Source organism: Lipophrys pholis, assembly GCF_963383615.2.
Source record: "Lipophrys pholis genome assembly, chromosome: 9".
Classification (NCBI taxonomy): domain Eukaryota; kingdom Metazoa; phylum Chordata; class Actinopteri; order Blenniiformes; family Blenniidae; genus Lipophrys; species Lipophrys pholis.
This window is the reverse complement of record NC_137639.1, coordinates 4,908,229-4,935,977: the sequence shown is the minus strand read 5'-3', so window position 1 is coordinate 4,935,977 and position 27,749 is coordinate 4,908,229. Positions and strand designations below refer to the sequence as shown.

Genomic DNA, 27,749 nt, shown 5'->3' with positions numbered 1-27,749 from the left:
CAGAAAGCATGTGAGACACAAACAAAGAAAAACACCCCGTAAAAACACAGCGGCAGGGTAGTGCCAGCTGTAATGGAGGCCAGGAGTGAGGGCGAGCTGGAGGGTAGGAAACAAGGCACACAGCGTAGGAGAGTGGCAGTGATGAGCACCCACACTCAGTTCATGGAGTCCTCACATGGCCAGAGTGTATGCAGCTGACGCATGTATCTGTGAAATTCAGCATCGACTTGTAACATGAAAGGTAAACGGAAGAAAAGCTCCTGATACATGAACGTGTCAGCCCACTGCTGGTCTGAGTGGGAAAACCAAAGGTATAGGAAGATGACGTGAAATTGCCCGCTGTTATACTGCCGCTCTGAGTGGCAGTTTAATGCACTCAGCTCAGCGAACTGACACTAAATAAAAAACCCTCTGTTCTCCAAGATCAATACAGAACAAGCCAAGACAGGTAGTTAGAGATTTTACTGGATTCACAGAACCTTTTAGCCAGTTTGATACTTTCTACAAAGTAAATGTGTCAAAATCACCAGCAGGCAAAGTAAGATACCAAACAGAAAAATAGGACTGCAACACAATGATTTAATCTCATTAATCACTAGAAAAATTATGTGTTAAATAAAGGAGGCATTTAATCCGACTCAAAAAGGTGCAGACTTCTCAGAAAAGGTTCGGGATATTGGGATTCCGGGTGAAATTTATGAATAAAGTAAAACATTCATGTCACAGTGATATTATATCATGACAGTATTGTATTTAAGTCGAATCATGTAGTGGTAGTCTTCTCATCACAAACTATTCATTGAAACCAAATCCAGTGGAGGGTAAACCACAACAGAAAATGTCCAAGTCGCAAACACTTGTCATGTGACCTTGAGACAAATTGCAGCTTGACGACGTCTCCTGCTGTTCACAAGTGGACTCCTTGTCTGCTGAGTCATCAAACTCTTCTTGAAGGACTCTCAGGTCATGGAGGGTCTGGGTCCAGAGTTCAGAGCCTCTACACGGCCACTCAGCTGATCCCAGAGGATTTCTATGCACTCATGTCTGGAGGAAGTGCAGGTGACTCTATTTGAGGTTCCTCAGTCTGCAGCAGCCGTTCACTGATGATGCCTAGAGCTGGAGCATCGTCGTCTATGAAGATGAACTGTTGTTCCTCATGTTCAGGTTGTCTGGACTCGTCACTGAAGCATTCACAAAGTGTAGGGCAGCTCTGTGCGTTCAGGTACTCTGACACACAGACCAAGCTGATGTAAACAGTTTCAGAGGTGCGACGTGACACTTGGAGCCTCTCACCTCCTTAGATGTGCCTGGAGTTCAGTGACCCTCATCGTCCGCTCCCACTGTTCACCATGAAGTGGTCATCGCCAGTGTTGCCACAGCTACCTTGAAAAAGTAATCCGATTACAGATTACTAGCTACTCCTTTAAAAAGTAATTAAGTTACTTTTCTGATTACTTGTTTTTAAAAGGAATTAAGTTAGATTACAAGTACATTTTAGTTTTAACAGCTGCCTAAAACCCCCACCATCTCAAAATAAAAGTTAAATTTGGTTTTACCAAAAACTCAGTTCTGATCACCGCCTGGCCTCCTGCTGATATATAATCTAACCTTTGACCTTCATTCTTTGTTGTATTTATATCTAACTCATGGTTTTATTATCAGATTTTTACTTTTGCTGGTATTTATTTACCCGGTGATGTAGTTGTAGTCTGTTGTTGCACTATTTATCTATTTATTTATTTGCACTCCCTGCAAAGTTAAGGTTTATTGACGACGTTAGTTTGCTCCGATTCTTTTGTGTTACCTGAATGCACCATTAGAGCGAGTTGGCCTGTGATTGGCTGAAAATGGAGAAGGGGGCGGGTCAGGTGACCATGCAGACCATAGACATATACACTAGACGCTGCGCAGCCTGTGTCCGCCCGCCGCTCCGACACGTCAGAGCGGCCGCCATCTTGCGAGTGGCAAGTCTGACCCGTCAGCCTAAACAAGTCTATGTGACAGCAAAGTGTTTTCTGAAGAAAACCACGCAAATATACATTTACATCACTGTGAAGAATCATTGCTTTCATTTGTAATTTATTAAATAAAAATTAATTAATTAATTAATTAATTAAATAAAAATTTATTTATTTATTTATTTATTTATTTATTTATTTATTTATTTAAGGTAGCATAGTTATTGAGAGGAAATGGAAGAAGTTTGCAGATGGGACATTGGGACACTGTACTCTCCTTTTAGAGCAGCAACATGATGGAGCCATGACAAAAATATGCAAAAGCGTTTATTTACACACAATGTGACATTTATGTACAATGAACATGTACATTAGGGCACAAGTTGTAACTTTTTTGTGTAACAAATTTAGATTTTTTTTTACATATTTACACACAATAACATATTTACCTATTATACTTTCATTTATTTTTACATATTTACCTTTATATTACATAAAAAATAATTGTTTCATATTTACCTATTACATATTTATTTATTGTTACACATTTATCTATTATTACATATTATGTGACATATTCTCTTTCAGCTCTTCATTTACTAGATTTTTCGCTCTCAGTTCCTCCAGAAGACCCCCCACTGTGCTCTTTGCCCTCCATTCCTCTTCTCAGACTCTCCACCTCGGCCATGGCTTCACTGAGTCTGGCTGTCAAAGCATCAGGACATGTGGGCAGTGCATAGGAGTGTTACATGTTCAGAGTCCTGTGTTATCACATTAATTCACTGCTTGTGCAACGTGCAATCAATTGATCTGCTATCCTAATCAATACATATATAATATATAATAATATGATGCAATAATAATAATAATAAAAAAACTGTATGGTATTGTTTTAACTTTATCACCTAGTGACGCACCTACTTTTTTAAGATGAGCTGTGAAGTTGAAGCCAGAAGGCACTACTCCCTCCCTGATCCAGACAGTCTGACCCGTCCTGTCGAAGTCCACCTGCCTGAAGTGTTCACTGCAGAGCCTCGAGTACACAGTGGTGTTGGGGTTTATGGTTGGTTATTAGCATATAATTACTGTAAGTTATAGATTACTAAAAGTAATAAATCACTGGAAGTAATTTATGAAAAATTGAAATTATTAATGGAAGTAAACGGTCATTTACTCATTAACAACTCCTAAAGTAATTGAATAATTACTTTAAAAATGAAAAAAATGAAAAATTATCGAAAATAATTTTTAATAAAAAAAATTATTAATTTGCATAAATTTCTTATTTATGTATTAATAATAAATCGGGGCACCACCAGATAAACTGGAAATACCTAATACCAAAATATCAGTCTCGTTTGTAAAAAGTTTATTTAAGTTAGTTAATATTTCTGCATAAAATATAACCATCTTAAATAGATTGGAAGGTGTGAGATCCGAGCACAGACTGTTACAAACCAGTGAATTGTCAACAATAAATACACAATAATCACCAAGAAGCGTACAATTCAGCTAACAGGCGTTTATTAATAAAAATGTATTAATTCATAAATAATTCGGAAATCATCTCATAAATCAACACATTCAAATAGCAAATGACATATAACACGGAGATCTAATCTATTAAACAGCAAACACTATGTACAAAGAGTGTGTGTGTGTGTGTGTGTGTGTGTGTGTGTGTGTGTGTGTGTGTGTGTGTGTGTGTGTGTGTGTGTGTGTGTGTGTGTGTGTGTGTGTGTGTGTGTGTGTGTGTGTGCGTGCGTGACGAGGGGGTGTGATGACTCGCTCTTTCTGGGGACGCGGCGGTTGCTTAGCGGCCAGATAAACAAGACGTCCGTCGAGCGCGCGTGCGCGAGGGCGGTCTCGGAGCGAGTTAGTCTACCGAGGGCGTAACGAACGGGCGGTTCCGTTGGCCCGGTTCTGATCACCAGAGTCCTAAGGGGAGGTCGGGACCGGCAGTCAGGGCTCTTGTGATCACGGCAGATCTGCTCTTGCAGCAGCTAACATGTAGGTGTTACATGCAGTGGTGTGTGTGAGACCTTATCTTGATCAGATAAGGGGGGCGCAGGGCTGCGAGGAGATCCGGGTTAGTGAAAGAGGAGGGAGAGATGAGAGAAAATGAAGACAAGAGAAAGACAGAGAATTCTGTGAGGCTCGGTTCTGAACCCTGGTTCCTCCACACAGAGCTCCCAGTGGGCCTGGAGCTCACTTGGACCTCTGGTTCTGAGGTGGAAAACCAGAGTCCGGGACTTGGTTGGTGCGCGTGAACGCGCCTACACAAACATATGAGATACTGCGGCCTTCTGAGCGGCACAGGGAAACATATTGCATTTTCAACAGAACATCATTCTAACTATTCTCTGCCCAGACAAAAGCGCTCACCCTCCGGTTCTGGACAGCACCGTCCGTGGTGCTGTTGGTTCTGGGAGGCGGTGGTAACTGGTTGTTACCGGGTCTTAATTTCAGCGTCCTGAAATTCAGAGGCCTGGCTCCAGCTGCAGGAGTGCAACTGAGAGGATGATCTTGGGAGGAGACGACACTGGCTCTGGTCTCCAGAATCTCCCAAAAAACAGGAAAAATAGCTGAAAACAGAAGATGTAGTCCAAACTGGGTCCTGCTCGTCCAGCGGGCTGGCGTTGGTTCTGTCTCTTTGTTTCTGCTTGGTGCTCTCTTTCCATTCTGATGAGGGAAAAAGATGTCTCTCCCTCCATGGCTAGTTGAGAATAGCTGAGAGCTTTGATAGAACGTGACTGTCACCAACTTGGGCCTGGACCCCTGTGGTGATTCAAGCGTCCTCATTGGCCACTTCCGGGGTCTGGCTCGCTCCCCTGCTGTTTTATGGCCTATCCATTGTTGTGGTGTTTTCCTTCGGGGGAGCAAGCTGGAGAAACAGCTCACTGAATCTATGGCCCCAACAGTGGCAATAAAAGCCTCCCTTTGAAGGTTTCCCACCAACCAAACGGTGAGGAAGCAGTGGGAAGTCGCCCTCCGAAGGGAGGCTTTTATTGCCACTGTTGGGGCCGTAGATTCAGTGAGCTGTTTCTCCAGCTTGCTCCCCCGAAGGAAAACACCACAACAATGGATAGGCCATAAAACAGCAGGGGAGCGAGCCAGACCCCGGAAGTGGCCAATGAGGACCCACAGTTCAGTTTAAAGCAACTCATTTCTTTTGTAATGTAATATTCTTCACACTGCAACTAAAATAGCCTCACTTAGATAAACCGAATAAACGTTGATATTGTTGTTGTTTGAGGGCGAGCTTAAGGCAAGGAATAGAGAGCATTTTCCACCTCATCTATGTCCCAAGTTATAGTTATATGACAACAACAAAAAATACGTTTTTCCTACCTGTGGAAGGTAATGCCACGCAGTTGATTGTCCTTATTTTGTCTGTTTGTACAACCAAAAGCAGAACAGTGATGCGGCATCGTGTCTGAAGTCCTGACAAATGCCACTCACAAGATGGCGTCTAGTGTAAATGTCTATGATGCAGACTGCATGCATGCGCTGGGTGGGTGTCTGTGTCAGTTTGGAGGACAACAGAGAAGTGCCCAGTCCAGTTTAATAATAAAGTGGCTTCACAGACCAGAAACTGGTCCAATAGAGCACAGTGACTTGGAGAAGTAACTTTAATCTGAATACTGGTTTGGAAATAGTAACGCGTTAGGTTACTGGTTGCTGGAAAAAGTGGTCATAACAGAGTAATGCGTTACTAATTAACACTTCTAATCACTAATCAATGGCCATCACTGTGAGATGTGGACAAAATGTAAACATTTCTAATTTAATCAGGACATTTATTGGTCCATTCATGGATCAAACACCCGACAATGTTTCTGTTACGCTCCTTGTTAGAGAAAAGAAGGTTGAGCAAATCTACTGAAACATTGAACAGTTGACATTCAAAAGTTTGGAGAAGGTCACATTAAGTTCACATGTGAAGGTTCGAGTGCAATTTAGGTCCATCCTGACATAATCCTGACCAGTGGTGTATATGAGTAGGAACCTTGTTAACTTGCTCCAGTGAATTTACTTCTGTGCAGGTAGAAGATCTTAACACAGTTGAAATAACCATAACTCACTGAATTTAAATTTTTTTATAGTTTGACTAGCTCCAAACAGCCGCAGAGGCAAATCCCCGCTGAAATCTTCCTGAAGTCAGTGATCCATGCAGCCCTTTTATATCCATGCGTATGAATCTCATTTGAGCTTGTGGAGTTTTTACAGGGATTTGCCACCTGGGCCGGATTAACCATATGGGCAACGGGGCAAGTGCCCAGGGGCCCCAAGACCGCCAAGGGCCCCAGGGCAGGGAGGGCGCAAAGCAAAATATCTCATTACGTATGGCTTTATCAACCCCTCCTCCATGCCGCTGTACTTAAACCTGCCTGTCAGTCTAAACTGAGGGGGGAAACACAAAGAAGTGAGTACGAGCTGAGAACCTCTCCTCATTGTTCAGTCCACACAAGGTGCATCAGAGGTCCCTGGCTCACAGCCGTCATTCCCAAAAAAATGCAAGAATGGAGAAGCTAAGTGGGCGCTCTAAACGAAAATCACAAAAGGACATTGAAGCCAATTCTGTGGGTTGGACATGTGTTTGGTGGAGGCCTTTGAATGTTGTTGGCCCGGGTACAGTGAAGTGTTAATCTGGCTCCGTTTGCCATGATTACGTCTGATTTTTAACAATATACTGACTGAGTCTTTGACTTTGCAGGCGTGTGTCAACTGAATAGTGTTGCCAGATCTTGTGAGGGAAACAAGCAAAACAAAATAAATACAAATAGATAAATAAATAAAAGTGATGAATATAGAAATAAGAAATTCAATTGCAGAGGGTGTTAAATTACCCAACCAATAAACATTTACTGAACAGATGGAACATTTGCAAATTAAGCTTAGACTCTTGTAGGAAGGACGTTCTATCCCAAATAGACCTCTGATATTTACACTATTCACATATATCCCCTTTTCTTCTACTTCCAAGACTTCAAATCGACATTTTCTCACATTCTGTTTCATTTCCAGCCTCTCAGAAGAAAAGAAAGTGACTTATTCCAAGGTGTGTTGAGAACCGTGCAACAGGGACTGCGAAGCATCCCATTTTAAAATGACATCCTGTCATCCTGGTACTTCCATTCAAATCTGCCCTCACTCACTTCACAGCAAGAAAATAAATGGGGCGATTTCCTCTGCCATTCATTCGCCTCCAAACCAGAAGCAGAATGCAGGTTATCAAATCCAGCAATAATTATATATTTACAGATATAAAGCTTCTATTCCTGTTAAGCATCAGGCAGGTTCTGCATTACAATAGTCCCTGAGCACAGCGTTCTGTTCTTCGTGAGCTGAGGAACCGTTCACATGATTACGTTTCGAGTAAAAATGCCACGCCAACAATACGCTAAAAAAACGTTAACAACGGGAGAACACGGACATTCTGGTGGACAGACGATCAAGTTAGATTGTTGCCATGGTGACTGTCTATAAAACTACCAAGTCCTGGAGAGGACGGAGTGGGACTCATGACACGACGGAGGAATTGTTGTTATTGTCCAGCGACTGAGCATGTGCAGATGAAACCTTGAATACGGCCGTGGCGCGCATGCGCAGTGGCAACATTTCCATTTCCCCCCTTATACATAGAGATGGAGTTGAGGCACTTTTGGGAACATTGAGAGACATTTTCAAAAAGTTGCATTTCAATTGGCTTGAACACGTTGTTACGTGAATGAGGCCGAAGCGCTCAGCTCCAGTTACGTTTTCTCCCTCGTTTCCACCGAGTCTGAGCATTTTCAGTGGATCCGAGCAATCTTGTAATCGGACACCAAAACGTAACAAAGGTTTTGCATTTTCACTCGAAATTGTCCTAGTTGAAGCAGGTCTCAGTCTTTGACCTCCTTACATAAGACTTTTAATGTGAAAAACACCACTTCAAATACCATGAAGTAATTTTTTAGCCACGGAGCAAAAGTCAGCTTGGAGGTTTTTACACAGTAAAGACAAGTAAAAGTTCTACATGCTTGAATGAATCATGTACAATGAAATACAGTTATGATAGAAAAGCAACGCAGCTGCATTGCAGAAATTTTGCAGAAGACCCTCCGAGCTCAACTGAACACACAAGAAAACATTGAACTAAAGATTGAAGTATAGATTTAGTCACTGGTGTGTGTGTGTGTGTGTGTGTGTGTGTGTGTGTGTGTGTGTGTGTGTGTGTGTGTGTGTGTGTGTGTGTGTGTGTGTGTGTGTGTGTGTGTGTGTGTGTGTGTGTGTGTGTGTGTGCTTTTAATGTATTTTAATGAAAGTGAAAGATGTGACACTGTTTTTGAAGAGGCCTTATTTTTAAGTTGTTTTGGTGATATTTGATCTTGTCAAAAAGGAAATTATTTTATTATTTAAGTGAATTTTCTGTCCCCACAGAGGAGACAGACTCTGATGCATCGCTGAGTGAACCTCCAGTGTCATTCAGGTTCTCGTGACTTGAAAAAAGAGATTTAAAGAGTACAGATAGTCTAAAAAAAGGTCTGTACATGAAGTACTTTGTGGACGCTGGTATCATTTCGTTGCATGGACTCAGGAGCTCTTCATAGAGAATCAATTCTTCCCTAGGGGCAATTAAAAGGAGCAGAATAAACCCAAGAGAAAAAAACCCTCTGTTTTCCCTTAAGCTGACCTCATTTTGCAAAAGCAGAAAAGTGTCTGGTGGTAGAACAGATAAGTTTTTAGAAATCATGGATACTGTGCCGCCTCCAAAGAGGAAAAGGCGCCAGTCAGCTTGTTATCAGCGATCAGGACCTTTGAAGTTGAAGACTGTTTCCATATTTCTATTCTCCCACACTCGCCTTCAAGGTCTGAAACTAGACTCACTGACAGTCACTGAACTCATCCTTAAATAATAACATCACAGTCCTTTCTGGCTCCACAGACGACAGGCAGATCCATATTTATTATGCAGAATGTACCAACGAGACCATCTCAACTACTTCGGTGTGTGCGGGGAGGAATTCTGCACTGACCTGGCTTGACGAAGGGGAAATGAACAGCTCTGGAATCGTTTGGGGCTCGTCCAAGCTGATCTCGGACATCTACATCTGTTCAGCTTGTCCGGTGTCTTAATGCGCATCAAACGAGGCCCCGTTTCCACGACAACAAGTTCAAGTGAAAAGGGAAAACTTTTGTGGTGTTTTGGGTGTCCCCTCACACGACAGCGTTGGTCTGAACCACTGAAAACAACCTTTGGTGTGGAATTGTTTTTTTTTCTCTGTGAAAGAAATGACTGTGTTGTATTTGGCGCTGCAGCAGTGTAGTTGAGTTAAATTGAATTGGTGTGACTGGGAAAGTAAATCTTTCTGCCAAAAAACTAAATCGAAATGGATTTGCACGTGAATAAATTCTATTTGTGTGGGACATGATGCAGAATGTCACAAGTTCTCTGGAATCAGTGCTGTAAGTTCCAGTCGAATTGAGCTTCCATGGAGTAGAAACGACATTTCATCAATTCATTGAAGCAAACTCGACTGCTCCTTGGTGTGTTTCTAACTAAAGTGTATGAGCTGAAGAAGTGTGAATTCACAACAACTGCACTGATTCATGACAGAAAGTCAGGTGAGAAGACATTGCTAAGACTACGTGAGGACGTGTGACTTACGTGACCCATTTCAGTAATGTGGACAATATTCAGTTGAGTTTTTTTTGTTTTTTTTGGAGTGAATCTCCAGAGCTGATTGCATCACTTTATGCGTCCATCTCTGTGATTTCAGTGTGGCGGAGAAATTCTGGCAGGGCGCTGAACAGCACACAAATGAATGGTTTGTGCAGTGGGGTGACAAGCCCACACGTAGGATTCGTTTCTATGACAACAGTATCAATACCATGCTCTTTCATTTTCAGCCTCTCTCTTTTTTTCAGGCCTATACCTGTATTTATCATGCTTTCCACTGAGACTGGTGACAATTCATGTATGATGAGCTGAGAAAGTGTTTCTCAGCCCTGATCCTGGGAGACGCCGCTGGATTTACACGTCGCTCTGCTTCCTGAGCCCCCCCGATTTGAATATGGAAGCTGCAGATTTCTCGCGGTGATCCAGCGCTAAAAGCAAGTCATTGCAGTGCTTAACCTCGCACACAAAGACATTTTCTTTTGGTCATGTAATTACCTTCACAGCTGACATTTTTCCTGACAAAATACCAAAAGCACGCAGGTTGGTAATACCAGTGACTCACTTCTAACGCCTCAGTCTTTGTTCACGATATTATTACAGCGAGTCGACGTTCACAGTGGATCAACGCACGAATGTGTCCTAAAACCCAGAAATGAGATTCCAGTTCTCCATCTTGCTCTCAATGTCTTTTAGATTCGTTTTCGAAATGAGCCTGAAATGAGCTCTGTTGTTAACGCAGGTTAGTGAAGATAATAGTTTAACGACAAAGCACAGGGTTTGGACCCACAGTGTGACCCGTCCACCGTGGAACTCGAACCTGTTGACCTGCAAACACAAGCCCCTCTCAGGCCTCTTCTACGCCACGTTTCAAGTGAAAAGGCATTTCTGATGTTTTCGTTTCACAAAGTAGTGTTTACCAAGTGACCTTTTGAAAACAATGTTTGTTTACAAACAGCAGAAATACTGAAAACGATGTTGTGAGCACGCCAGGCCACGTGTTGGCGCTGTTGGTATTTTTGTTTGCCTTTGTTACCTTTTGTTTGTGAAAAACAAAAATCAAAAAGGTAATACAGTAAAACACAGTAACGTAGCTGTGTGAACATACAGCCAGAATACAATTGAAGTTTACTGTTTAAACACAAAAGCAGTGTCACATCAGCAGATCCACGGGGCTGTGAGGAGCATTAGCTTCACATTTCTATACTTTCATGAAAAATTTGTTCTCAAAGAGGCGATGAATGACCAGAGGGGGAAAAAAAAATCATCCAAATAGAAAAATACAAATTGGTTGGGAAATTATTTTGCAGGAACATCATTCACAAAGGTGTGGAAAACAGCAGGTGCATCAGTCAAGCCAGAACGGCATTACCAGATATTCAAAGTGCCCCAGTGGGGTGTTGACTGCTGCTTTCCAATCACCTCATGAATTCAGATGAAGTGGTAAACACTGTGCGGCGCCAAACTGGAAAACACAAAGGCTGAATGGAGATTTGGTCCTCCGTTTTGTTGTTTAGCCCTCGAAAATGAATGCAAGTTCCACCATTTTAATAACAAACAAGAAACCAGCACGTGTAGAGGAGGAGGAGTGAGTCCTGGGCGTTTCCATGGCTTCGTTCTCATGTTGGGAGAGCTTGTAAAGCTGGGAAGGGAAGAACTGCAGTGGGGGCTGACGGCAGTCATATGGACGATGGTCGTGATTAATCACTTGGTTTTAGATTTTAATGGCAGATCTCAAAATCTGCACCAGAGAACTGATCATCAAGCTGGTTTACAAACATTTAGAGTACTTAAAGGTTAAAAGTACAGAAGTTATCATTCAGGTCAGTAATAGATGAATCTCTTCAATCTCCTTTTCGAATACTCATCTGACGATGTTTTTTTTTCTTGATTTATTTTTTTATATTATTCATTTATTTATTTATTTGAGAGGAAAACTTTGTTGTTAATTTTCTTTTTTTTCCATATTTGTTTTCATACCTTATTCGAAATAAACATTTCAATCAATCAATCAATCTCTGACCCCCCTGATGAAAGTCAGTCACGCCACCCGGTGTGACGACGTCACTGCAGAGGCCAGTGGAGCTGCTCAAGCAAATCTTTACAACTTTGTCATAATTCGTGTCACAAATGAAAAAAATTTCAGTTATAAAGACAAAAGGGTCGTGAATTTTACAGATGTTTATTGGTATATTTTTTACTTTTATTTTGAAGCCTTTCACCACCATCAGACAGCAGATTTAAAAAAGTCAACTCTATTTTATTTCCATAGTATATATTGTTTCTACTGAAAACGCATCGTTTCTACTTTTTCTATTGGTTAAGTTTTGCATCTATTCGGCAACTATTTGAAAACGATGTCCGATGCAACGATGCAAATGGCAGAAACACTGCAAATAATGTAGTTTTCATGTTGGGCCACGTTTTGGTGCTGTTTGTTCCTGTAATGAAAACTATACACACACACATGCACACAGAGAACAACACGCTTTAAGCATTATGGCGTCCATTTAGTGCCAAAAACACTGTAATGGCGCACAGTTAGACCACTTTCTGCACGTGTACTGTCTCGGTCTGTGCTCCCGCTGTGAATTCTGTGATCTCCGCACGCGGTGATGTTGAGTTTTGGCACTTTGGGGGCGGGCATTGCATAGACGGCCTCGTAATCCCCCCTCCTCTCTGATTGGCCACTTTAAACGTCACAGTTTCCCGGTCATATAATTAATGGCAGACTATCAATAGAATTGATGATTAGGGTTTTGATATTATTTAAAAAAAAATATTTACGTTCCTGTGAACAACCCATGTAAAGGAAAATTAGGCTTTGACCAGACGTGGCACAGTAAAAAGAAAACAACAAAAAACTTGGCTCCATACATTGGTCCCAGTATAAAATCTAATAAAATCTGAGCGATAACTATGTAAGACTAGAGGCCGATTCATCCTCCATAAGAACAAGAAGAAAGTTTGGCACTCCGGGGTCTTGCCAAACAAAATGACGTAATTTTCTTCGGCAAAGTATTTGGTTTGGCTGTGCCACAGTCCAGGCCAAAGATGGTGCCACACTGCCGAAACTTCTGCACTGCCGCGTGCTACGCATGTGTGTTCCAACTCGCTAATGACTATCAATTATCTTTGAATGGTGTTTAGCTTGTAACGTCTCTATTGTGTGAGCCCGCAGCTCGATGATGCACCTGAACGCATCACGAAAGGCTGTCAGCTCCTGCAGTTAAAACCAGACCCACATCCTGGCTCAGTCAAAAACGTTCTCTTTTATTATTGAAACAGTTGAGAGGAATGTATTTCTGAAAACATTGTAAGCGAGATAAGCTGTGCAGTTGAAAAGTTAAAACGCCGCTTCACAGACGTGTGCCTGCCATGAGGGGGCGTGTCCTGCGAGTTCGTCAGCTTTTTCACAGAGTATGAACTCTCCAGGCGAAAAAATATTTTTTTCAGCAGCTGGCTGACGTCACAGACCAACTTTTCTTCTTGTTCTTATAGGAGTCTGCAGAGGCTTTTACTTGCTCAGCCTTGATAAGTCTTAACGGTTATTTAATACAAATTTATGATCAAAAATGTATCCACCAGGATTTCATCTATTTATCATTTCTGAGCAGAAAATCTACTTTTCTTGATGCAATAAAAAGTGAATAACAGCTACGATTCTTCACACTATTAAAACTCGTCTCCATTTATTTATCTATTTATCTCCACTATTTGCTGACGATTTGACTAATTGGCCCAGTGTGTCTCAGACTGACTCGCTGTGCTTTTTTCAACCTCAGGAATAGTCTGAGGCGGTGTTTGAACTTCTCCCGTGGCTCTCCGGTTCAGATCAAAGTAGAAACATGAACTACAGATGATAATACGACTCTCATCTAATGAAACTTAGGGTGTGTCATTTTTCGGAAAGTTTCTCTGATCATGTTCTTCTTTAAACCAGTTGATCTCCCATGTGATACAAACAATCTGTGAAACTTTCAGCCAAATCCATCAAGTTTTAGACCCCCCCCCCACCCCACCCCCCCCCCCCCCCCACACACACACACACACACACACACACCACCACCACCACCATCTTGTTTGCTGCTATGTAAAAATGCCTTTTTTGCATGAAAAACACAACTATTTCAAGCCTTAATCATTAAATTACTTTTATAAACCTGGAGAGTTGGGTTTTTGAAGGTGCTGGATTCATTTATCATGGTTAGAAGTTATCTGAGAGAGACGATTGTATTGTTTTAACAAATATTTCACAGTTTTTGGGATAAAACGTTCAAACTTTTCACCATATTTACGTGTTTTTATTGTTTATTTGTTCTTTCATATATTTGTATGATTGGATCAGGTTGTAAAAAATTATACTGTTAATTATACTATGTCCCATTTGCAAGATCACTAATATATACAATTTCTCTTTCACTATAGAATTTGAATTGATAGATATTCGTACAAAATAAAGATGCCAAGTCATCCAAAGCAAAAAAAGCCCAAACTGTTTTAAAGCGAGCAGGTGACTGAGCCAAAGAAACGTGGAGGAGGGCCATTCAAGAGGAAGGGCACTTCAGCCAAGGAATGGGAGGACGTAATTGGCCCATGCTTAAACGCTATGCCGGTACATCAACTGCCCTCTGTCAGAACCATCCTGCAGCGTTACAGGGCTTTGAGAATTGAACGCCAGATTGACCCCACAGCTACTTTAGCAGATTTTATAGCCAAAGAAGTGGAGTCAATCTCAGAGAAAGCCAGCATTCCCACTCGTGATCACCATAATTGTGTTAAGAGTGTCCTGGAAGTGATCGCCTCCAGATGAAATGCCATAATCCAGGGGAACTCTCAACGAAACGTGCAGGCAAAGTGGACACTCTCCTCGACCTAGAACCTAAATTAAAAGGGAAAGTGGGTGAGGAGACCCAGCTAGAGCACCTGAAAGCATTAATGAAGAAGGACAGAGTCAACCGGCAAACTGACTTTAATTTTTGGATACTGGTCAGTATTCAGGTGCCCGGCTCCAGCATCTTGGCCCGGCAGATGTTCCGGCAGACATTTTGACTATGTCACAAAAACATTCTATATTTACAGGCTGTTGATGCTCCTCTGGCCAGAACAGTGAGAAGTCCATAGTGCGGCACCTGTGGTATCTGACTGAGCCGCTTGTCATCCTGGCTTTGTTTGACAAACAACTGGACTCTGGCACCAAAGCAGCAATGACCATTCAACTGCAGACTTCTCTGAAGCTGGAAGCCTTCACTCCAGGAAAGCCGGCATTCCCTGACTTAGATGCTGGCCAAGGTCATGTCAGCTTGGACTCCCTGGTAGGTCCACGTTCCTGGCTGCTGTTCCACCTGCTGTTCCACCGATGAACATGTACTTTGTGTATGATACTTAATTGTACCGAGTTGAAGCATTTTATTGTCTATATGCTGTTAACATTTGAGTAAATACTGATGGGTAAAACAATAAATTGTTTATATTGTATATCACTGTTTTCACAATTATATATATGAAACAGTTTGGAATTATCTGCTCATCTCAGTAATATTTTATCAAAACAATTGTGAATTATTTGTTAAAACAATACAATCGTCTCACTCAGATAACTTCTAACTATGATAAACGAATCCAGCACCTTCAAAAACCCAACTATACAGGTTTGTATAAGTAATTTGATGAGTAAGGCTTAAATAGTTATGTTTTTTTAGTTGTGTTTTTTCTTGTCAGCAAACAAGATGGTGGTGGGGGGGGGGTCTAAAACTTTTTCAGTTTGTTTGTATCACATGGGAGATCAACTGGTTTAAAGAAGAACATGATCAGAGAAACGTTCCGAAAAATGAAACGCCCTAAGGAAACTTCAAGTGAAAACACAAAACTTTCTTAAAGTTTTGTGTGTCCATTTACACAACAACGATGCTGGGAGCCACTGAAAATGGAACTTAGTGAAAACAACTTTGTCTTCATGGAAAAGGTATAAATGCAACTTTCCTGAAATGTTGCTACTGCACATGTGCACCACGGCTGGAGTGAATAGTTCTTCTGCTACTACTCACCATTGTTAATGTTTATAGTGTATTGTTCTCTGCACGTGTGTGTGTTTGGTTTCATTCCAAAAACAAACTATAGGAGCAGCTCTCGGCCTGGCCAGTTACTGTGGAAAGAGACATTTTCTTCAGAACACTGGTAACAAGTGTAAATGCAAACATTTTCTAAAACTCCCCAAAAAATGCTTTTCCATTCGAAGCATCGCCGTGTAAACGAGGCCTTGGTGTGTTCTTTTAAACACTGTTCCACAAGATGTAAAGAAATCTTTCCTGGTTTTCAGATGCCTTCTTACTAGAGAACAGATTAGGCTTCGATATGCAGCATTTATTATATTCACTTATTCAGTGGAGATTCTTTTTTGTTTTTGTATTGAGAACTCACGACGACTTCTACGTGCAACCAGAAAAAAGAACTGAGGACCAGGTTTACTAAGATCCTGCAAATGCCAGTTAAATTACTCACTTCCAGTATGTGCATAGATTGTGTTTTCAGTTTGCTTTTTGTCTTGCATGTGATTTACTAAGAATAACACCCTGACTGAAATCACATGCAAACAAGAGTATTCACATGAGGATTTGCATGCTTACATGAGGACGATCTGCATTCAGCGCACACTGATTGGATGAAGCACTGAGGCAACACAAGGATTCAAATGTGGATTTGAACATACTTTAATAATTAGAGAAAATTCTATTTGATTGATGATCAGTCACAACACCCAAATGTAAGCAACAACACAGAAAATATCTTAAAATAAAGTCAGCAAACTAAAACTGTTTTGAGCCAGTTGAAGAAATATGAGCACAATGACAGCAGCATCTCTACTAAAAACAGGAAAATCCTAAACAACACGAACATTCAGAGGCATGATAAAGGAGGCGCAACTAAATATGCTTTATTCCTAAAGGTCAGTGCACCAAGGCCCCATTTACACGAGTGAAAACAGAAAAACTTTGGTGCATTTTAGGGGGTTAAGTTACACGACAACGGTGCCCGGAGTGACTGAAAATGCAACTTTTTGAAAATAGTTCCCCAGGTGGATCTTTTTTGAAAACTTTCCAACTTAGTCTCCATGGAAACAGGACAATTGCAACTTTTCTGAAACGCTGCGACTCCACATGTGCACCACAGCAACAGTAAATAGTTCTTCTGCACATGCTCAGTAGATAAACAACAACAACATTATTTCCTCCAGAGTGTCATGACTCCCACTCCTCATTCTCCTGGGACTTGGTGATTTCAGAGTTGAGAATCACCAGAATAACAATCCAACATGGTCGTCTATATGCTTATAGTGTTTTGTTCTCTGCATGCATGTGTGTGATTTCATTAGAAAAACAACCAACAGCACCAACTTGTGGCCCAACTTGCTAATTACACCATCTTCAGCATTTCTGCCGTTTCAGTGTAAACGGATATCGGTCTTAAAATGTCGCGGCGTAAGTGTGAAACTTTTCTGAAAAGAATCAGGATTAGTTTCGGTCATTGTGCTACAAAGGGTGAATTCAGTGTGGAATAGAAAAAATGCTTCGTCTGAATCAATCAGCATTTAACAGCTTGAGTGAGACAGTGACGAGCCACCCATCAGTCGGTGAAAATATTGTTTCATATGCAAATGAATTTCACTGGAACATGTTTCCAATTTAAATGTTTATTATGGATTATTCCATTGAACCCCGGCTCGCTCAGTTGGTAGAGCGTGAGACTTGAAATCTCAAGGTGGGTTCATGTCCCGTGCCGGGCGCCACCTTCCCGTGGGCTCACCGCCCACAGGAAAGGTTCTAAATCGGTGCAATGTGATCTGGGTGACGGTGCTCAGACTGACACCCCCACCACCCGGAAACAGATAAGCAGGAGAAGATGGATGGATGGATTCCATTGAACAAGGAACTTTGGCTGGCATTCAGAGTTTGTTTATGAGGATAATCTCATCTGCACACCCCCATACACATTTCAAAGTTTGTGAAGCCAGTTCTCCGTGCTACAGCTACGCTCTGAGGGCGAAACTCAGCACAGTGACTTTTTGCTCTCTTGTTTACATTGTGCCTCTGCCCTTTGCTCTGAGAGCGTTGACCAGGGTGGTAACGGCAGTACAGTGGTAAATATAAAGCATCAGAATCAGAAGTGATTTATTATATTCCCTGGGGAGCAATTAAAAAGTTGCACAGCAAGACCAACACACTATATACAGTGCATTAAGCATTTAAGAGTCTCGCTATAAAATGGTGTAGTGGCTCTTTGCTGCTGCTGTGTCGGTGAAGCAGCCTTTAAATGTTGCTGTCTGAAGACTTTGTTGGAGTAAATATGATGAAGGTTTGTAGGAAACATCTTGTGCCTGGCACAGAGTCGTAATCATTGTCTTCGTTCACGTTGCAGGTCTCGACATTCAGTGTGAAGGTCCACAGCCCCAGAGTGACTCACATGAGACACAACGCTGTTTTACAGATGCAGACACAGATCAGCGAGTGCATATCCACTTTCAAGTAGCTGTGCAATCAGAGCGGACAAAATACAGAACAGATCATGAGGGGAAGGAGAATATTAAGAAAAAAGAAAGCACCGCTTTAAAATGTTGTGTTTTGTGGAGCAGTGGCTCCTTGCAGAGGGATGAGTGTAAGCAGAATGCGACACAGGGGACTTCACTGACACACACATCTTCCATAATTCCAGGATGTCAAAAAGACGTTTGAATACATCTGTCAGAGCCTCTCCTCCAGACTTTCAGGTCAAAATGCTCGTCTCCAGTGACCGGTAACTGTGAGCTGTACTGGCTGGTGACAGGCACGTTAACTCACAATCTTCCACCTGCTCGGAGGAGCAAAGTCTCCCAGTTGTTTGAGAATTCACTGTTTCTGCACAGCAGCCTGCTATGTCCTCATGTGTACTCACACGTTTCATGACCGTTCAGACTGAGGTCGATTTGGGCCTCCTGTAGTGTGAAGGTTTCCATTGTAGGTATGGTGGCGGTACCGGAAGTACAGCAGTACGTATCAACCGATTAACAATTAATGTTGGCGAGGGTTGCAACAGGAGGTCAGTCGTACAGACGAGGACGAGCCAAAGAGGTTTGTCAAACAAACAGGAAGAGGTCCGGAAACACTAATGAAACAAGAATAAGCAGAATGAACAGGATCACTGGAACAAGACTCTGACTTGACAAGAGAGACAAACTGGGAACTCACATGAGGGGGTACAAGACGGTGAGGCCACGTTAACACGACATTTCAAGCACAACCACATCAGTTTTGCATTTTCGATTTAAGGAAAGCTTTGCGTTTACATGTTTTGAAAAGGATACTCTGATGATGTAGTTAGTATGCCAGGCCACAAGTTGGCGCCATAGATTGTTCTTGTTTGACGATAAGGACTGGGAGTCATGAGACTCTGGAGACCAACAGTGTCCTTACAACGACCGTGGTGCGCATGGCAGGAGCAGCGTTCCAAAAAGCTGGGTTTTCCTCCGTCTACACTGAAATGGAATTAGAGCATTTTTGAAAAGTTCCACCTTGGTTGTGTGTCCTGTGACTCCGAGCACCGTTGTCTTGTAAACGTACCCCCAAAATGTGATGAAAGTTTTCCGTTTTTACTTAAAAAAACATTGTGTAAGTGTGGCCTAACACACAGGGAAGCAGGAGTTTAACAAGGAACATGTGAGAACAGTTAAAGTATTAAGAAGAGTACAGAACAGCGGGGAAGAGCAAACCTTGAGGAATTCAGAGAATAAACATGAAACATAAATCAATGTAAATGCACTGAACGGATCCCCGATAACTGTAAGCTCTACTTTTTGCTTGGCAGAATTGTTGTTCATTTCTCCTTTTTGCTGAGGTTAGTAATTATTACCTTCTAGTTTTCCTTAACAATAAAAACACAGAACCTGTTTCAGTGGATTTGAACTATCAGATTGTATTTAGTTTCCTACCTTCTCTTTTTGTAATCTGAGCACAGATGTAATGTGTTCCACTGAATATATATATATTTTTAAAAAGCCTTGATTCAGGGTAGTTACGGGATCCTGAATAAACATTTAGCGATCTTTTACATTCGGTAGCCAAGATGCTCAGCTTCACATCCATTGATGCTTTTCTTAACTGCATTTTAGATATCAAGTCTTGGATGGCAGCAACTTCCTTCAGCTCAATCAGGACAAAATCAGAGGTTTTAGTTCTCGGTCCTGAACGCCAGAGACAGAAACTTTTATCAAAACTGTTAGATTTGAACCCATCTTCATCCGTAAAAAACCTGGGCGTGACATTTGACTCTGAGCTCAATTTTATCTCACACATCAAAAATGTGACAAAGACTGTTTTTTTATCAGCTGAAGAACGTAGCCAGACTCCACATAGCCCACTTCTCTCTCAGGCAAGCGTGGAGGTGCTAATGCTTTTATCTCCTGGAGGCTGGACTAATGTAACGCCCTGCTCTCTGGTCTCCCCAAAAAAAACCTTGTCAACGCTCCAACTACTACAGAACTCTGCTGCACGAGTGCTGACGAGGACCAGAGGGCGGGTCCACATCACACCTGTTTTAAAATCGCTGCATTGGCTCCCCGTTCGCTTCAGGGTGGATTTTAAGGTTCTTTTATTAGTTTTTAAGTGTCTTAACGGTTTTGCACCCTCCTATCTATCTGGCCTACTTTTACCGTATCGACCCTCACGGGCCCTGAGGTCCGTTTTATCCGTTTAATTGTGCCTAAATCCAGGACCAAGACCCCCGGGGGGGCTGCATTCAGCTCCTATGGCCCCCCGTCTGTGGAACAGCCTGCCGGGGAGCCTCAGGGCTGCAGAGACCGTTGAAGTTTTTAAAAAAAAAGGTTAAAAACTCACCTTTAATCAGGCTTTTAACTGATTTTTATAAATGTGTATGTGTATATATATTTATTTATCTACTTTTATCTACTTTATCGATTTATCTACTTTTATGAGGTTGTTAACTGAATCTTTTATCTCCAGTGATTCCTCTCAGGGGTCGCTACACTGGTGGCGGCAACGTTCCCCACTGGTGGGGCGGTCCCGTGGCTTCCCCCGTCCCGGGCACCTGGTTGGTCCCCCATGTATGTTGTGGGACTTGCCGGTCTGCCCGTGCTGGGGAGATCTGTGGGGCGGCGCCCCCTGTGGTTAGAAGCTGTGCCACTCCCAGTGTGGACGGCCCCCAAATGTGTCCCTCTCCTCACCTTAGTCCTCAGTGTCCTGCCATGTCTCCATACCACTAGGCATGTCTGTATGTGTGTGTGTGTGCGTGTTCATTTTATCTATTGTATTTTTGCACTGTTTTTAAATCATGTTAAGCACTTTGTTTTACATTAAGTGTATAAAAAAAAAGTGCTATTCAAATAAAGTTGATTGATTGATTGATTGAAAATAATCTGAATGTCAGTGAAAAAGAAGGTTGTTTGAACGGACGCTCAAACAATGTGATTCTGGTCTGCTCTAGTTTGCCCAGTTTATTTTAATTTGATCTTGGACGTGATGAGAAATCTCATGCAGCTGTTCCAGCCAACGTCTCTCCAGCACTGTGAATTTGTTATTTACGCAGGAATGACGCAAGTCCATTCGTCATGTGAGATTTCAATGTGCGACCCCCTTCTCCCATCGCTGCTTTATATAATCTGACTTAACAAGACATGAGTGCCTCAGTCAATACAACAAATGTATTTAGATATATTTTTAGCTTTAGGATTGTTATATTGGTTTGGACTGCTTGTGTTCTGTAATGACTGAGTCCTTTTTATGTTAATGTTGTACCTGATTTGAGTAAATACCTCGATGTCACCAGCTTTATCTGGTTCAGGTGCCTCTCTGCCTCGTAATGAGCTGGGTTGTAACAACCTCACTGACAACACAATGGCAATCGAAGTCCATTCAGACCTGCCAGGTGCTCCATCGCGGGATAACCACCTTTCGTTCTGATGTGACCTCTTTTTTATCTTTATAGCCCTCACGTCAATGGATGGGATCCAAGGACTCACCTAAAAGTGCGCGACTCAGAAGTACCAATATCATTTTAATGTGAAAGATGAGAGGGAATCAGTCTTACTCTTCAAAGATCATTTGGACTCAATATCAGCCACACAGCTCTCCAGAAATGGAGAATCAATCTCAGAGACACTTGGACTCTAATCAGCTCAATTCTCAGTATTTCTCATGACAGCCACCATATGTTTTCTTTCATTTGTGCAGGTCTTTCTGCTTTGATGCCTTGTCGACAGATTGAAGGCAGACAATGAGTGCCTGAGTGCAACGTGCCATTTTCACAAGAGACAAAGCCTCGGAGACAGTCATTAGGCCTCACCGGGACATTAATAGCTCCACTGAAAAAATCAGGAGTGATATCTTTTCATGATTGCTATACGTGGTTGCCAGGCAGGCCCCATTTGAGAGGTTGTTGAGGACGAAGTCAGCAGGAGCTCGTAGTGGATGGAACTAATCTTTGGACAATATTCAGGAATTACACGAGAGAGACCGTGCAAGGACCTTCTAATGCCCCTTCGTAAGCGGCTGATTAGTGTAAAAGCAACTCTACGAATCCCGACCTTGATCTTAACAGGTCAGCAGTAATGCAGTCGAATCAAGACGGAAGGAAGCAGATTGGGAAGAAGTGGGCTGCGATGAGAAGAACGATGGCAGAGCAGCAGCAGGAGTGGGAGACCTGAGATGAGAAGTTTGCTCATTTCCTGCCCTCTAATAGTTCAATTACGTTTATTATGCCTGTTTAAATGTGTTTAGATATATATTCTCTTTCTTCTCTTCAGGCATGTAGGTTTTTGCAGCATGCTGTACCTTTGACATGTTTCGGTGGCATTCGCCATTCTTTCTTTTCAAACACGATCCGGGGCGGCGTTCAGAGTCTCACGACTCCCAGTCCAACAATCCAACTTGGTCGTCTGTCCAGATGAATGTCAGTGTAGTCTCACTGTAGTTTGTAGTGCGTGTGGTCTCATTTCAAAAACAAAAAGCGCCAACTAGTGGTCCAACATGCCAACTACATCATTTTCAGTGTTTCTGCTCTTCCCATGTATAAAGAGATCGTTTCCAAAACGTTACCATATAGACGCAAATCTTTTCTGAGATGAAAAAACTAAAATTATCCATTTTCATTAGAAATGTTGTCCTTGCTTAAAGTAAAGACTTCACAAAATTACGCCCACGTGATGATTGATTTGATGTGGTGTCTTCTAGGTTTGATTGACCTTTCCAGCATTTCTTCTGAGTGCAGACCGAAATCTTAATGCCCATAACTTCAGGATGAGTCATCAAATGTACGCCGTTATGATATTTTGCAACCTGTATACTGACTGTATGCAAGAAGAAAGACATTGATTTAAAATATTCTGATTAAAAGTGTGCTCCTCTCATTTCTTCTTGAGAATTGTAAAAATGTAATTTCTTGATTGGAAGCTGTTTTTCATGTGCATTTTCCCATGCATGAATGATCTTCTCCCTAATCAGTGAGTGTGTTGAACATGTCCTACAGTCTCTGTGAGGACACACACACACACAGACACACAGACACACAGACACACACACACACACACACACACACACACACACACACACACACACACACACACACACACACACACACACACACACACACACACACACACACACACACACACACATCTCAGTAAAATCTTGACACTCTCCTGTTTCTTCTTCTAACACGTGGAATTAAAGCAGTCAGCCATAACACTTCATTCACAAGATAACACATCGGGTGACGTGAACAAACTGCTGATAGCATCCCTGTAAAGTCTGTCAATGGTGTGAGGAAGTTTCCAACGTACTGCCACAATCTTTATGGAGGGGCAGCGATGCCAGGTAAGGGAATATGTTGTTGTAAAGGGATCCCCCCCCCCAAAATTTATCGCTTTAGTAATACTATGAATTCTTCCCTACAAAATAATGAATTAAACAGAATGTTTCAACACAAAGAAACATCTAAGTCTTGATCCATGCAGGTTCTTGTTGGATCCTCTGAACACATAGAGAGAGAGGGAGGGGGCTTCACAAAGAAAAGACATTGTACTGTCATATATGATGTTAAAGAAAAGTCCTTTGGATGACCAAAACATTGACTTCACTGTTGACTGAATGGTGTGTTAGCGTGCATGCATGCGTGTGTGCATGTGTTATGGTTCTATACTGGTGGGACCGGATCACGATTACACACGAGGACTCGTGTCTCTGTGGGGACAAACATGGAGGTTCCATTTCAAAAATGTATATATTTTGAAGTGAGACACGCGGCCTTATGTTTGATTGAAATGTTTATTTCGAATAAGGTACGAAAACAAATAAGGAAAAAAAAAAAAAGAAGACGATTAACAACAAAGTTTTCCTCTCAAATAAATAAATAAATGAATAACAGTAATAATAATATAAAATAAATCAAGAAAAACATCCTCAGATGAGTATTTACTCTCACCCCTTAATATGTATGGTCATACTGTGGTTAAGTTCAGGATCAGATTATGTCCAGGGTTAAGGTAAGTTAAGCTAAGTTAAGTGAAGGTCAGCATTAAGTTTAGGGTTAAGTTTAGGGTTAAGTTCAGAGTTATGTTTAGTTCAGGGTTAGATTAAGATCAAGGTGAATTTAAGTTTAGTTCAGGGTTAAGTTAAGTTCATTGTTAGGTTTAGGAAACGGTTGTCAGAATTTATTGTCTGCAGGAAATGAACACAACTGTTTTTGCGTGCGTGCGTGCGTGCGTGCGTGCGTGCGTGCGTGCGTGCGTGCGTGCGTGCGTGCGTGCGTGCGTGCGTGCGTGCGTGTGTTGAGATGGCGTCTTCCTGTGATGGGCAGGTGACTTGCAGGATGCAGCCGGCCTTTCTATCATTATCAGCTGTGATCAGTTCCAGCTGCCTGGACCTCTGAGGTGGATTTAGGGTTGGATGGATGGAAAGATTATCCACAGAGAAAGCTCAATCTCTGGTTCAGCAAGGATCGTCTCTCTGGATGTGAAATCATTATTTCACCTCTGATGCGCTGCTGCTGGGTCCAGTGGCATCACAGTGGCAGGTACATCTTTCTGTAGCTTTTTCCATGTGGTTTTTATGTAATACCACAAAGGGAAAGAAAGCAGGAATATAACTGTAGAGTGCAGCTGTAAGAGATGAGTATAATGTGAGCGTGAAATCACAGTGAGAGGAGTCTGCCTCCACTCAGCCTGCAGAGCTGTGCAATTACTGAAAAGTCAAAGCTGAAGTCTGTACAGCGCTGTCCTCTAGTGGCCACGGTGATGATTCAGCGCATTGAACTACTCAAAGCTTTGATCAATATTTAAAGCTCACGTCATGTGTCTGCTATATATCTAAACTTTACATGAGCAGAGTTACATACATTTTTAATTGGAAATCATGTTTGTAAACACATGTTGGAGAAAATATTATAAGTGGCCTTAAAGGGGACATATCATGCTAAATCCACTTATTTAGCCCTTAAATGCATTTTGTTGTATATTTAGAGTGTTTAGAAGTACAGAAAAGTTCAAAGTAGTCTCTTCAGGTGCTCCGTTGATATCTTTATATTCTGTTTTGGTCATATTTTGCGATCGGTTTCGATTTTTCTATTCTCTATTACGTTTTTTGAACAATGACGTCACAGTATTCTCAGCGGAACTGCCAAATTAGGACATCGACATTTCGAGCAATCCGCCATTTTTGTTTCTCGCTGCGATTTTGTAGTCCAACCGAAGTTACGAGAGGATAAGTCGAAATATTCGGTTGTTGGATGTAGTAACCCACAAGCTTCGTTACACCGTCTCCCAGCATCAGAACCTTTTCGAAGTGCCTGGTTGAGTTTTATTTTTCACAGAAATGTACCCACATCTGTGGGTAAGGTCATTTTTGTGTGCGCGAAGCACTTTAAGGACGACTGCTTCAGCAACCTCCGCCAGTATAAAGAAGGATTTGCCGAAAGACTTGGTCTGATTGAGCGGTCAGTTCCTTCTATCTATGGAGACGACGAACAGAGCACTTCGGTAAGCTGTATATAACGCTAAAAAGTGTGATGATAAGACGTCCCTGTCATTGTTTTGTTAGCATTAGCAGTTGCACCGTCTTCATATGTTAGCGCTGTGTGCTCGTTTTAGATTATAATGTAACTTCTGTGTTAAATAGTCGTTGTAATACAGGCAGTATTGTAGTAGTGGGCATGGATGGAGAAGTTAGTGTAAATATAGTAACACACCATTGCGTTACATCCATATGAAGACGTTGTTCTGTAGGTGCATCATCGTCATTTTCATCTCGCTCCGCCGGGTCCGACTCTGGCTCCAACATGTATGGCTGGATGGACAAATCTTCCCTTGTTGACATTTTGTAAATAATGTGTGAATATAAAGTTTCTGCGCCGCTAGATAATTGTATCTGTTCTATCAAACTACAAAGATGGCCGAACAGGGTGACGTTGAACCGAGTGTCACCTCTGCAACCTGGAGAGGAGGAGGGGTATGAAGTGTCTCATTTGCATTTGAAGAGACCGCCCCAAAACGAGTTGCTCTCAGAAGCACATCAGAAAAGGGGTTGAAAAGGGGCCTGTGGAGCTATAATAATGAGGAATTCAGACCCAAGCATTGCAGTTCCGCGTTGTATAGACCACAACTGTATGATTTATATGTAAAAAGGAAGGATTTAAAAGCATGATATGTCTCCTTTAAAACAACAGTTTGAAATTATAGTTTTGAGTAATGTAAATGGATTTCACTTTTGAAATGCTTTTCAACCGCTTGAGTATTCCCCAAAGCGGTTTACATTGTTGATGACATTCACCCTTTCCTTCACACCCCGATGGAGGCGGCTGCCATGAGAAGCGCTGAATCCATCCATTGGGAGCAATTAGGGGTTCAGTGTCTTGCTCAAAGACACTTCGTCATGTGGGGCGGTAGGGGGGGGGGGGGGGGGGGGTTGTTGAGTAATAAATGCAGGTTGAATAACTTAAAGTGATGAAATGCATTAAAATTTAAATCTGTGTGTGTGTGCGTGCGTGCGTGCGTGCGTGCGTGCGTGCGTGCGTGCGTGCGTGCGTGCGTGCGTGCGTGTGTGTGTGTGCGTGCTTCACATTTGTCATCTCGGTTCATGGATTTTTAATGGAGTCATAGTTACAGTCACACTCAGGTCAAGGCCTGAGATGCATTTAGAGTGTCGATTCCTGGTCCCGTTTTAATTGCGTTGAAATATTCAGCATGCATTTCAGTTAACAGGTGCTTTGCATGCAGATGATTCCCCAGAGCTGCTCTGTGGGACACATCGTGATGTTCACAGGCGAAGGGAGACGTCACATGTCAGAGCAGCGTCTGCCCACACAGAGCTGGTTAATCTGGGTTTATTGATGATAGTATCACATGAAACGGTAGAGATATTTGTCAAAGCTGATATTTGTCTGAAACAAAAGGGTTATCCAGAACATCGCTTCATTTGGTTGGGAAAAAACTGATTACTGCAAGTCTCAGTTTCTCAGTCTCGTGCATGTTAATTACATAATTACAAAGAATTGATGGAGAGTACATCTGTCATCCTTACAATTTACGTAATTTATCGTTGTTCACACTTTTATATTGGAGTGACGTTAATGGAAATTATGTGCAACAGAGCATGAGGAGCTTGTTAGAGAAATACAAAAACCATAAAGAATAAATAACTTAAAAAAAACAGAAAGTCATTTAAATCAATTTTCTTTCTGGAGCACCAAGTGAAGCACCGTCGTTTCAAGGCAAACCGAGGAGATGGTGGAGAGGAAAAACTCCCTTAACAGGAGAAAACCTGCAGAACCAGACTCAGATGTGGAGAAACCTTCAGAACCAGACTCAGAGGTTCTGTTGTTCCGGTTGTGGTTGGAGGACAGACGCAGACAGATTGTGAGGAGAGACTGAAACCCTGGTTCAGGGATGAGTTGGGGATTTTAAGCTTAATATGAGTTACTAACCATGTGACTCATCTATGCTGTGTTCTGCGTGCTATATATTTCTAGATCATATTTGTTCTTCTACTATTTTATTTCTCATATTTTTAGTCCTGAGCTGTCGCTATTTATAGAAGAGGATTATATGGATTTAAAAAAAAGGCTTTATTTTTTAAAAAATAATTATTTGTGGC

At 41.9% G+C, this 27,749-nt stretch overlaps 1 protein-coding gene across 1 annotated transcript in view; it reads right to left on the bottom strand.

The window, feature by feature from the left end:
- mc2r (melanocortin 2 receptor) overlaps nucleotides 1–21,540 on the bottom strand; it is a gene marked incomplete at both ends in the record, with an annotated part of 54,763 nt that extends 33,223 nt beyond the window's left edge. Inside the window, one exon of the mRNA XM_080472437.1 lies at nucleotides 21,525–21,540. Coding sequence (XP_080328563.1) covers nucleotides 21,525–21,540 — 16 coding nt within the window. The remainder of the gene's footprint in view (nucleotides 1–21,524) is intronic.
- Nucleotides 21,541–27,749: the final 6,209 nt, after the last annotated feature.